General features: G+C 34.5%; 1 protein-coding gene and 1 non-coding gene across 2 annotated transcripts; both read right to left on the bottom strand.

Annotated features, from left to right (window-relative positions):
- Positions 1-714: 714 nt before the first annotated feature.
- Positions 715-1,572, bottom strand: LOC140036275 (zinc finger BED domain-containing protein RICESLEEPER 2-like). The gene is made up of 2 exons (XM_072077626.1): positions 910-1,572; positions 715-816 (listed from the first exon to the last, which is right to left on the bottom strand). The coding sequence occupies exons 1-2, from the start codon at positions 1,570-1,572 to the stop codon at positions 715-717; spliced, it is 765 nt and encodes a 254-aa protein (XP_071933727.1).
- An 11,506-nt stretch (positions 1,573-13,078) lies between these two features.
- LOC113733591 (small nucleolar RNA R71) lies at positions 13,079-13,185 on the bottom strand. The gene has a single exon (XR_003459095.1). It is a non-coding gene; the product is annotated as a small nucleolar RNA R71 (small nucleolar RNA).
- Between the last annotated feature and the right edge of the window lie 849 nt (positions 13,186-14,034).

Raw genomic sequence — 14,034 nt, 5'->3', positions numbered from 1 at the left:
AAGAGTTGATTGGCAAGATGCAAAGCTTTTCTTCCTCCTCTTTTGCTCCAAGGAATTGGCCAACAAGCAAGGGAAGATGAAGAGAAGATGAAGGAGAAATCTTGGCGATTATCTAAGGGTTTGATCAAAGAAAAATGGGGAAGAAATTCGCAACCAACTCTCTCACTCTCTACCTCTCAAAGTTTGGCCAAGAGGAGTGGGAAAGGAAGAGGAAAAAGTGATGAGAGAAAAAGGTGAGTTTGTTTATTTTACAAGAAACTCCAAGTCAACTAGGAATAGTGAGTGAATAGGATTCAACTCTCAAGTCTTGTCAATCTCCTTCAAGATTCAAATCTTACTACACTCTCATGGTTAAGATCATGTTTTGCTAGTTGATCACACTAGTATGGCTCAGTAAAATTTAACGTAGCTAGTTACACTAAAACGTGTGCGTAAAAGATTTTTACTAATCCAACTAGTGATTAAATTACTAAGCAATAACTAATAGATAAAAAAATGATTTAAAACAAATAAGTTGAGAAAAGATAGGAAATTAAACATGTGCATAAATAGTTCAAGGATTAATTAAATGATTTAAACACTTGAATAAATATATATATAATTTTTTTTTGAGTTCTCACAAATCGAATGCCGACACTTATCCAAATAATCTGACAACTCAGATTTGTGAGGCTCCGAAGTCTCCATTTCTACACAAAATTCATCAAAAGTATCCTAATCAAAAGACTTAGGTGCAATTGGACCCTGGCTATCAGATGAACCATCATGTGACTCAAATGCTTTTCCAGTTATATCGACAGCTTCAGCCACATATTCCTCAAATATGTCAAAGATTGCTTACTGGACATTGGGGATGTTCTCGTGCATTTGAAAGGGCGAATATATTTTTGGAAAGGCAAACTCTATGACCTGCATTTTCTGTCTTGGATCCAAAATTGCAGCTATTGCCATTAACAATTTACATTTGCCCCAATATTCATCAAATTTGAATTTCACTTGATGAACCATTGCTTGGGTGAAGTCATCTTCATCATTCAATCTTGAATCTAAGAGCATTTTCACCTTAAAAATCTTCCAAACGAAACAATCACTACCCGAGATTTTATGCATGACAGTCCAGAAGGTCTCTAGAGTGCTACACACCTTTTCTACTTTAGCACAGTGCTCAATAGATAGACAACAATCATATTGAGGTTTTCTATCTTGAAATCGGGGAAAAACCTTCTTAAACTTGACCGCAAAACTTAGCATTTCAAAAGTCGAATTCCACCTGGTCCTACAATCATGGATTAAAATTTTGCCCAATATTTGTAATTGTTGAGCAATCTCAGCAAATAGAAGCCTCTTCGTATCAGATTGGTTCACAAACTCAACACTCTTACTAATATTTTCAACATTATTAGCAATCTCACCAAGGCCATCTTGAACCATAAGGTTCAAAATATGACCTATGCAGAGGACATGGAAAATTTTGCCCACAAGGACTAGCTTTTTGGATCTAGAGAAATCATCTCTCAAAAGTCTCATGGTGACATCATTATGTGTTATATTGTCAACTGAAATAGTATACATCTTGTTCTAAATATTCCACTTCTTTGCACATTTAAAAATTGCACCCAAGATTTCAATGCCTTTTCGTGGTGGTGGTATGTGGACAAAATTGAGAACCTGCTTTTACAACTTCCAATTTTGATCAATCCAATGACCAAGGATGACCATGTACTCAATTATCTGATTTTTAGACCTCCATATATCAGTTGTTATGCTGACTTTATTCACTCAAGACAAGATGCTCTTTAATTTCTTGTTTCCGAACTCATATACTCGTTGACAACCATTTCTTGATGTCGTTTGTGAGATATTTGTCCACTCAAGAATCCCACATTTCATCATCAAATTGAAACCCTCCTCTTCAATTATGCTGAACGGGTGTTCATGTATCAAAATCCTCTTCAATTTTCTCAATGTTAAATTTACCTAAATGTAGGGTCGGGACAGCTAGTGAAGTAGAATCTCATGGCTGGAAATTTATCTTTGTTTGTTGGTTAACCTGCCTAAGCTTTGCTTTTCTAGCCGAGCAAGTGTTTCGATGCCTCCACTTGCTAGTGGTTTGCTTGGTTTTTCCCCGTGATATTTTCTTCGTACAATGAAGACAAATTGCATGGTGTGTGCCATTTTCTTCAAATTCTTTGTAGTCACCCAAAGCCTCTGATGTCTTGGTTCTTTTCGAAACATGAAATGCATCTTCTCCTTTGTCTCCCTCAGTAGTTCGTACATTATTTTCAGTCTCCACAATTCGTACAAGTTCTTCTTTATTTGTCAAAGGAGCATTTTGGGTGCCGGATGGTTTTCCTTCAATTCCTTGCCTTTCCTCGTCATTACTCACCACAATTGGGCGGTCTAATTGACATGAAATGGATGAATCAGCAGTAGAGGCATTATGCTATGAGATCGATTGAACTTCGGGTGGGCTGGTAGACATCCCTAAAACAGACAGCAATGTAGTAAATTTTATTGTCCTAGACTCTTAAGCCTTAACAACTATCCAAAGTAGCATTTTCAATGCTAATGTGATCAGTTTTATGGCAATCTAAGTACCTAACAATCAATTACACTTTCCTTAGCTTTGTGTTGTTATTAACACTTAAACATACATTTGCCAAGCATTTTCTCAACAACCAGCAAACTAGAAGAGCCAAAAAGCTAAGAACTAAAGCCAATACTTGATGAAGAGTTCTATAAACTCCATTTGTAAACAAATGTAAACTAGGGCACTGGCCACACAATTTACAAGAGAAAACCACTAAATCCACTACTCAAACAAGGATAGCTCCTATAGTCCATTTATCTAGTAGCAATTTATTAAAAACTAAACTAACCACTAACCACTCTTAACAATAACAGCTAATGATATTTAGTCAGCAAAAATAGAAAAATGGGGGGACACCAAGTATAAGTAGAGCAAAATGCTATTTACCTAGTGATCCAGCTCTAGCTCTGGCGACGAATGTTGAAGCACTTGTCGAAGTGCCAACTTCTTTCTGCATCTTTCCTTGATGGCTTGATGGTTTTCATTGCCTTCCCGTGAGGCTCAAGCTGTGGAACCCCCAATTTCAGCCATTGGAAACAATGAATTAAAACACCCAATGTTAGAATTTATGAAGTGATTGAAATGAGAGCAAACACAGTAATAAACAACCATTCATTACCTTTTTCTAGTTAATGACTAAAGCTCAAGAGAGCAAGCTCAGTAATGGCGAATTCTACAACTTAGGGATTGTGCATTCCGAACACCTAAAATCGAACCCCTCGACAAAATCAAATACAAGAGAAAGCTCAAGCTCAAAGAGGGAAGGTCTGTTTCATATGGGGTAAATTTGACATGAAGATTGAGAAGGAAGCTTAGTTTAGAGCTTGTATTGTTCGTTTTCGTCACTTTGTGGGGAGCTTTAGCAAGAAGAGCAAGGTGAATTGGAAATAGAGGAGAAATTGCGAGAAAGCTCAATTTTGTTACACTTCTGCCTAATTTTATTTTATTTCCATGCGAAATGACTATATGACCCAGGGATACTAGAAGGCAGAGACGATATTTTAGTAATTTATAAAACTTCCAAACCTAAAAGAAATGTAATAATTAAATATATAATTATTAATTATACTGTGTTGGATAAGTCTCATCGAGCCTTCAAGTCTGGATTGATATATAAATGAGCAACTCGAACTAGACTCGCACTCAGTCAAAACTGAGCCCGAGCCGAGCTCTTGACAGAGCTACTCGCGAGCACCGAGTGTTAGCCGAGCTCTTGGCCAAGCTACTTGAGAGCTACTCACGAGTAGGTCAATTCAACAATGCCCCAGTTAGTTGATTAAAATATAGATGACTTTATTCTCAACTTTGATTTTTGGGCCAAAGAAAATGACTAGAGGCAATATAAAGTGGCATTATGCTGAATATGTCTAGGAAGCAATATAAAGTGCCATTATGCTGAATATATGAAGTTGCATTATGCAGAAGTTTGGGATTTAAAAAGTAGAAAGGGAGAAGGGTAGGGTTTAAGAAGTGGGGAGGGGAAAGGGTGATTTGAATTCAAGACTTCTAAATCTTGGGTTCTCTACACAAATTCTACTTAATTCCACTTTATTTTTTACAATTGAGTTGCTTGTGGTGTTTGGAACTTGAATATCTGATCATTTGTGACAATTCGAATTTCCATACCTTTATTTTGGGAAGGGGGGAGGGGGGGGCACTTGATTCAGAACAGAACAAATCGTTCGCATATGGACAAAATCATCCTGGTTGGTTTTTGCGCTGGATAATTGTTGCTAATTCCTTTGTGCTTTAGGTGCTTGATTATCTACTGTCTATGACTCCAAAAGATTCGCAAAGTCTTGCAAACAATTTAAATTAGACCACAAGCATATTGGGTATCGAAGAAGATATGTAACAAATAAGACAATTTAACACGATATAAAAATGAAGCCTGGGTTTTAATCAAAGCTTTAATCTATTCAATTAATTAGACATCAAGAATTAAAAGCACGACAACTTTTTATTAATAGCTAACTGGATATAATATTGATATTAGCAGTTCAAAGCATCTTACCTGTTTCTTTGACTGCATCAACTTTTATACATAGTATATGTCAATGCTTCTATTTTTAGTACTAAATCTTACTACTACTTAATTACTTAGTTGATTAGAAGAATCTTAAGGGTGGGTTGGGTAGTATGAGAGAGGGAGTGTAAATGAGATATTTTGGATTCGAACCCTTCTATTTACACAAAAAGAAAAAAAGAGCCGCGTTCTACTTACTTGTAACTTGGTTCATACCTAAACAAATGATAATTAAGCAAGTCATAGGTTGTAATTATTCAATGATTAATCAAACTTACAAGATACAAAAGTTAGACGACGTTTCACACAGTTTGATTAGTCAGTTAGTCAACAAACACATGAGATGCAGACAAAGAGAGTTGCATTGGCCCACGCACCCTTGCTGAAAGTCCAGAAATAATTAGATATACGATGAAAGGCTGAAGGTTTAGTAATTATATAGAATCTTAAGAATATTCTACAGTATTAGGCAACTATAATTTGACAAGAAAACAGTTCATGTGCTTTGGCAACAAATGAAGCCTCTAAAAGAGGAGAGACAAATGCAATTGCAAATAGAATGAAAAAGAAAGACAAAAAGAAAAAAAAAATAGTTCATGTTCTTTGGCAACAAATGAAGCCTCTAAAAGAAGAGAGACAAATTTGACACATGAGTCCCATATTTGTCGTTTTAGTCTGAAAGGAATATAACTACAATGCTTGTTTCTCTTATCAAATGTGCATGCATGTGTGTGGTGGTGCATAGGTATCGGTTTTATCATAGGAGTATTTTTGTAAAAATAAAAATAACAATTTGTAAAGGTGAAAATTAAAAAAGAATGCAGTTTAAAAAGTGTTATAGGTAATTGTTAGGAAATTTAAATATTTTATAAGGGGGAAGGACTTAGTAGTTGAAAGTAGAAGAGATATATATATGTCTGGCATTAATAGTGTCGGTGCTTGCGTGTGTCAACTGACAAGTGATTAACATTTTTTTTTTTTGTATGATGGAGGGTTTGAAGCTAAAATCTTTTACTTACAATTTCTTCCATTTTACAATACAATCCAATCCTTACACAAGTGATTAATATCTAAACACTGGCAAACTGGTAAAAGACAAAATAGATAAAAAGTCTTTAGCATTTGCCATAGCCCATGAATGAAAGGGTCGATAGGGATTTTTGTTTTTTTCTTCTTTTTTTTCAGCATTTTGTCACTTATGTCCCTATGCTCCATCTTGAACTGCTATCTAAAATATTAGTAGAGTTGGAGGGTATTAATTTGTTTCTTTTTTTTTGGTGGGTTTGTATTGGTGAATTCAGTGAGGTATAATTTTGTATTTCCAAATAGAGGGTAGACAAATATAATAAGGATGAGAAATGATTTCAGAAAAAAAGTAACCAATAACATATGACTAAATACAGGACCCACAAAGATGCGACATATTGTACTTACCTAAATAATTGGTCACTCAAATGAAAAGTTCAATTCTAGCAATACAATGGAATGGCTTTCAACATACGGGAAAAGAGAAAAAGAAAAATCACACGATACAAGGGAATGAGAAACTTCAAACAACAACATATTATAGTGCATAGATTATACCGAAATTAAATTATACTAGAAAACTAGACTCACTTAAATTCTGCCAAAATTGGATGTGTCAATTCAAATTTGGCAGAATTCAACTTTGTCAAGTTTTCTAGATAAGAAAACTTTGGCAAAGTAACCTTGCACCCTGTGTAACCATATCAAGCATTGGAACCACCATAAGGATTGACCTTATTCTTGTCCTTGTTCTTCTGACAAGCGGAAACAGCACCTTTCACAAATTTCTCTACCGCCATATGGAGTACAGGCTTTCCTTTTTTTGGAATCACGCTTCCATTTTTCTTAAAGGAACCTGCCCAAGTTCCATTGCTGGAATCTCCTTCTACAGATTCACGCTTTCCTTTACTGTTCTCCATCAAGCGAAATTTCTTTTTGTGTGTTTGAGTGTGTGTATTTTTTGTTTGAAAGTAGTAAATATGAGCTTGTGGTATGCTTCAAGATCAAGATGTGGCTATATGCATTTATAGTGTTCAGCTTGATGGTTTTACAGTGCAAATCTCTCAAAAGATTTCTGATTTGGGAGGTGATTGAGAGGAAACAATGCAGAAAAACTGTCAGAAAGTACTTATGAACTATGGGAGATATACATGGAAAAGGGGCAACAATGTATACTATTGTACATTTTATTTACTACTTGGCTAAAGAACTGTAGTGCTGTAATTGGTGCAGCTTCTCAGTGTGAAACTATAAATTATATAAGATGTCATATAATTAAAATTCAACTTTACTGTCATTTCGTTTTTCAACATCCCACAAATGATAACCTTTAAAATTTTCGTAGGGAAATTTCAATTATTCAATATCTTATCATATCATAAGATGAATCTTGGCCCTTTTTTTTTCAATTCTAGAGTCTGTACGTTGTTTAAAAACACATTATTAGTTTACAATACACGAAAAAGGGTGACGTTTAGATTTTTTTTTTCATGTTTAGGAGTTATTATAAATAATAGCTAAATATTACTGCACTATTGCAAAAATGTACAAATTAATTTATGATGTGGTACAACCTATTCAAAAGGGTAGTGCACCATTCCCGTTCATGTCCATCTACTTATCATTTGTAGAGAACCGCGTCAAGTTTTTTGGGGTCGCTGGGGTCGCTTCATATTCCCATTCTTCTATCCTTTCTACTTAAATTTAGGTGAACCACAATAGTTAAGAAAATGGCTAGTAATTTGATCTACTTTTGCTCAAAATCAGATTACATGGTTTTCATCCCTCAATAAAAGTGTAGGAAGTGATGGGAAAATGATGAAAAAGGTTCTCCGGTGGTGCCATAACAATTAGACGAAACTAAATTGAATTTCATATGAAGCTTAACAGGCAATGTGGTGAAATAACCAGGAAATTGCTAGCAAACAATTTCATTTCTTTTTAGTTTGGATCGCTCTACTAAAGAAAACAAGCCTGGATGAATAAATAACAGCTTACCCTCGAAGCGCAAGAGGAAAAAGAAAAAGAAGTTTGGCTAAGAAATTACCAGGCTGCAGGTCTTGGGAATTGTTAAGGGGCCGTGTACCCTGTATAAATTGACCTGTCTACTTGGTCTTTAATTTTGACAAAGATTGCAAACCACAAATATCTGATGTTTGGATTATGTATACGTTGGATTTTCGTGCATATTCTTTTGCATAAATCTAAACGTGTTCCCCAAGGCCAATGTGCAATTTCTTGGTATTACCTGCATGAAGCGATGTAAGATGAAACATGAGGTAAACTACCTTTCTATATATATATATATATTTCTTGTTTAGTAAAATTCAAATATTACTAATAACATATAAAGCATTATCACTAAGCTATGAAAAGGAGAAATGAAACATTTGCTTGAAAAAAAAAGGAAAAAAGAAAAAAGATTTGAAATGCAAAATTTAAACTTCGTAATTTATGATGTAAGGTCCAAATTGATCATTCTATTAGGTGTTGTCTCACTAAATCACGTTTGTCTCTTGAAGACATTGCTATAAGAACCCTTGCAAGAAATCTCTAAATGACGTTTTTCCCTTTTTAAGAAAAAAGAACTACGAAATCCATTAAATTACCCCTTGATTTACATCTCCTCAGCGTGTAGTCTTCCATACCCCATCCGTGAAATTTCCACTTTTCTTTTTCTTTTTCCAACAAGGAGGGTTGAGAGATAAGAAGTGGAAAGGGGATAGTGGATTTAAACCCAAAACTACTATTTCCTTGATTCTAAACTTTAACCATTAAACCAATGCCTTCTCTCTTTTTTTTTTCTCATAAAACATCCTTTTCATTTCAAACGAATTATAGTACTAGTCATCAAACAAATTACACGATCAACATATTTCCAACAACACCACCACCACAATCGTCTCTGTTTGCCCTGTTTCATTGTAGAATGCATAAAAAACAACAACACTTCTCAGAACAACTGAGAATTTTGAAAGTTAAAAGGCAAAGTGAAAAGCATAATCTTAACTTGGTCGGACAATTCGTGAGTCATCAAAGCGGGAAACGATCGGCACCATGTTAAGCCCAAAAACTAAAATAACGATTGGCAAGGATTGTTATGAGAACAGCAATGACAAAGAGCTTTTTGGATAACGGCTTCAGTGGGGGATGGAGGAGAGGCATCGAGATGGCCAGTATAAAGGCAACAACGCCAAAGAGGACTGCAAGGTGCTGAATGAGACGAGAAGCATTAGGGTAAGGGCGTTGTAGGTAACTAGATACTAAAACAGCCAAAAAGGCCAGCTCCAGTGCCAGGTGGAACCAATGAAATATTGCAGGGAGAGGGCCAGGAATTTGGGCAGCTTGCACGGAAGTGCTAATGGCAGCAAAAGAAACTCCGATCACCAGAAATACCCACTGCATGTTCATCGTGTCACCCATGGGGACTCGATCAGCACAATCAACGCCTTGTTTTGGCAGACTACTAAAACGAGGTCCAGATTCCAACTATCAATCCTGTTTGGGAAAAACTAACAATTAGATGTTGATTTTGGAGTGCTGGCTGGTTCTGCCTGTAGATCACATAGGATTCCCAAGCCCCAAAGCCAATCCCATCTCCATTTTTCCTTAGCAGTAGCCAACAAAAATTGGTTTCAATCCCATCTCCACCGTCCTGCCGTCAATCCCAAAACCAATGCCTTCTCAATTTCAGACATAGTTGAATTTCTGATTTTCTGGTTTTTCAATATTAAAAGTTCTGCTCTTAGGTAGTTGGTATGCTTTGTGGATTTTTTAAAAATTGGAGCAGTTATACTATATTGAAATATTCCCTGAATACTAATAATACCTGACAATTTTACCCAAAATTAAAAACTTGTGCTATGAACTTCACTTTCTAGCAATTTGGTCCCTCAGATAATAATAGACTGCAAAGTCACTTGTGAGGAGAGTTTATATGTACTCAATTAAGCGAAAAATTCTAGCAAGATTTTCGAAATAAATTTGCAATGAGAATATATATATGTATATATGTAGAAGTCAAATGTATATGTACACACACCTAATTTTTTTTTTTTTTTTTTTTTATAACTTAGTAGATCATAACTACATAGCCATATTAGTTCATGCTTATACTCTCCATTGAATTTATATTTCAGACATTTCATTTTGACACAATGTCCCATCAAAGTACTTTTCATGTAAGGGCACTTTTATTGACCAGACTATAGTAAGAGATTTTAGCAAATTATACATCACTATTTCTATAATTTTTTTAACGTAAATGCGAGATCTTGATCTCGGGATCCCTCACCTACACTCTTTTTCTCAGTAGCATCCAACTCATCCCTCCCTCCACTATCTTTACACATATACACACGAAAAGGTCTTCTAACTAGATTACAACACTTAATTTAGTAGCTAAAAGACTATCATCCAATAACTTTTGCAGTTACTCTACTTGCGTGTCAATAAATATACGCTTACTAGATATATTTTTAGTCCGAAATTGAATCGTAATGAACAGTCTGCATTTTCACTTGGCAAACCCTGCCTGTAGCCAGTATTCTCACTTTATTTTTTCACGTTAATCTCTATTTATATATTAGAAGTGATTATTGGCATATACATTCGACTATAAACCCATAATTTTGCAATATAAAGATAAATTTATGCTAAAGAACAGTGACGGGACCACATGTTATTGAGGCTGGACCATTACCTCCCCTCAACTTTGAGAAAATTATTTTTTAGGCTTAGAAAGTTTAGGAATTCTTAAAATTGTTTTCAATTAATTTGTCCCCCCTAATATATATAAATTGTCTTTTCTTGTACATTCCTTGCTCTACTCGCCTTAAATAAGTATAAATTTCATAATTGTCACATTTCACAAGCGTGTTAAAAATGTGGACGTTAATCCAATTCTAAACTCAAATTCATAAAGTGATTTTTATTGCTAAATTCAAGCACAATTTAAGCTTGAAAACATATTTTACATAGGAAAAAATTTATATGTTTTACATAGACTTTAATTAATTTTAACGCACTATTACTACATTCTGTGCACTTTCAGGGATTGGCTCTCCTGTTCACAAGTTTCACTACTCGATCGCTATCAAAAAATAATTCCATAACAAAAATGAACCTGTTCTTTGGCCACCCCTCCCTATTCCTACTTATAAGTGTTTAGTTTACGTGTTTTAGTAAGGTAAAGTGTGTTTTCTTTTGGTGTGTTTAGGAGTTTTAGAAGTGTTTTAATCTACACTTAGTCTGATATTGTACGAGTTGGTTTCGTGTAAGAAAGTTGCAATTCTATTGAGTAAATGGAGGTTTAATCTTGCTTTGTAGGTACTTAGGATACGAGGATCATTGGGAAGGGAATTTGAAGATAATTGGATGAAGTTAAAGAAGATTTACAAATGATTTTCATTGATCTAGAAGTTCAAAGTAAGATGGTTCAAGTGCACGCATGAAGTAAGATGAAACGACGCATGAAAATGTCCAAGAAAGCTGGTAGAGCTGGCTGGAAACCCTTCAAAGCTGGCTGCATAGTTGACTGAACCTAAAATTTGAACAACAAAAGGAGACCTGAAAGCTAACTAGTATCCACTAAGATTTCTTCACTATCAATTGCACTGCTGGTTCTTAAGGCAGTGCTAGATTTTGAGACACCTTTTTAGGGTTTACTATTTATTATTTCCACTCTAATTTTGTGGCATCATGGCCTCTACAGGAGTTTAGTGATTCTTTTGGAGACTTCTGGAGAGAAATTAAGTGCAATTCTTTCTTGCAAAACCCTAGCAGCCAACTCTACAAGAAGAACCCTAGCTAAGTCTAGCTTAAGTGTTGGAGAAAGAAACTTGCAATCATCGCTTGTGAAGATCCTTGGTGTTCAAGTGAAGCTTCAAGTGGAAGACAAAGGATTGAGACACACAACTTCATTCGACAAATCTTGTGACTTTAATCTTTTCCCTTCTTCTTGTAGTACTCTTTATGTAACTTTATGATTGTGTTTCTACACTTGCTCTCTTTACAATGATGCAAGCTATGACTTTTGTGCCTAGAGTTAAGTATGAAGTTGTTCATTTGAGATACTAAATTAATGATGGTTGATTTGTTAAGTTTAATACTTGTTAGTTCTTGAATCTGCTTTTACATTTGTAGTTGATTAATCACCAATTACAAATCACCTAAGTCATTGTTGAATAATGATAATTGGTTAACACTATGCGAATCTAGATTTTTGAAAGCTAACTATCAAATTCACTGTTGTATAAAATGTATTTAGATGGATTTTTTGATAATTTCACAGATCTTTATGAAATTATGTTTAGTTTTTTAACCATGGTCGCAGACGAGGTTAGGCACAAGCATGTTGTTCATTTACGATATCAGTGCCCAATAAAATTTGGAAATTAAATCCTTAACAAGTAGTAAAATTATTGCAAATTCAACTAGGTTAATTCATGTCCAAATAATCAAAGGATTACAAACCTTAGGGATTCCATGGATTTTTCTCTCAATTGATTAGTTAATTTCTATCTTGCAGTAGTTGTTGTAGGAGTAATTTTGTTATTTTCTGGTTAAGGATTTTGAGTTATTTAGATAATAGAGCGAGTGATTAGCTTTAGTAATTAAACTTATTCCTTGTGGAGTTGACCCTAATTTATCCTGTACTCATAATCGACCTAGATGCTTATAGAAAGCGAAGTATTTAGGTTTATATACTTGAATAATTAGGTTTGATTACTTGAAAACCTGAACTCATATCATGTTTCTGGCACTGTTATCAAGGAGTAATTCAATATTGGGATAAAAATAAGCTTATTAATCTAAATTTATTTTATTTGAGAATTACTATTTAACCACAGTGTCAATTTAGTCTTAGTTTATCTTCTAATTTTGGTGTTTTTGCTGTGTATGCACCTATCACTTCGAGTTGTAGTTCTTTTAGATCATGAGATTAAACGAACAGCAAGGAAAGCAAGATGACTTGCACAACAAAAAACTAATCAAGTGGAGGAAAGTATAGGAGAAACTTGGATCAAACAATTCCAATCTAAGCCAAACGCGGAGGAATGAGTAAATCAAATCACCAAGTTTTGAGGGACTATGCCCTGTCGGGTGCTTTTGGAGCACAAACTAACATTGCAAGACTAGTAGTTAATGTAAATAATTTGAAATCAAGCCTGCCTTGATTCAAATTATTTAACAAGAGTAATTTAGCGGCAATTTAATGGAGGACCCTAATGCACACTTAGCCAATTTTACGAAGATATGTGATACAATTATGTTCAATGGTTTAAGTGATATGCTATTAAACTTAGATTGTTTCCATTTTCTCTGCATAATAATGTTAAGGTATGGCTATACTAACATGCTCCTTAACTATTACTACTTGGATTGATTTGTCATAAGCACTCTTGAACGAATATATTTTGCTTGTTAAAACTGCAAAAATGTGAACGGAAATAACTGGTTTTCATCAATACAAAGGTGAATCATTATATGAAGTTTGGGAGCGATTTAAGAAGCTACAGAGTAAATGTCCACATCATGAATTTTCTAATGGGCTTATTGTTCAACTTCTATAATGATTTAACTTATCTTACTAAACTCAATATAGATACTGCTACAAGAGGAGTTTTAGTGAACAAATCTATGGAAGACGCCTAACAATTGATTGAGGAGATGGTTTCTAAAAATTATTAGTGGGCAAATGAAAGAGATAGTCATAGAAAAGCAACTAATTTCACCATATACTAAAACTAGTATATGGTGAAATTATCCTAATTTTGGATGGAAGAATTAAGGAGCACAATAAAGACAAATAAATTCATTGGGTTTTCAACCTAAACAAGCATCCGTTGAGTCAAAACTTGCATAGACCTAGCCATTGAAAGATTGGCTAATTCCACCAAGGAGAGATTTGAAAGAATTGAGAGAAGAATTGACCAATTTACTGCAATCTATAAAAATGTAGAGATCCAACCAGTCAAATTGCTAATTCAATCAATAATAGGAACCATGGAAATTTGCATAATAAAACTAAAGTGAACCCTAGAGAACACTATAAGGCAATTACTCTTCGCAATGGTAGGCAGCTTGACAGTTTTCTAATTAATGAAGGAAAGGAAGAAAATGAGAGTAACAAAGAGGAGAAAATGAAAGATAAGAAAGAAGGTGAGATAGATAAGAACAAGAAAGAAGAATAGGTTATGCGAAAAACCATTTCATGAGCAAAATGCACCTATACTTCCAGTTCTATTTCCACAACAATTGAAAAAGGGCAAGAGTGACAAAGAGTTTGAAAATTTTGTTAAACTTTTAAACAATTACATATTGACATCCCTTTTGTAGATTGAAGGAAATTAAACCAAGCTATCTTAGTATTTTATTTTCTAGTCCTTTT

The sequence above is a fragment of the Coffea arabica genome, chromosome 2e (genome assembly GCF_036785885.1).
Source record: "Coffea arabica cultivar ET-39 chromosome 2e, Coffea Arabica ET-39 HiFi, whole genome shotgun sequence".
Taxonomy (NCBI): Eukaryota; Viridiplantae; Streptophyta; class Magnoliopsida; order Gentianales; family Rubiaceae; genus Coffea; species Coffea arabica.
The sequence above is the reverse complement of the archived record's forward strand: the minus strand, read 5'-3'. Positions and strand labels throughout refer to the sequence as shown.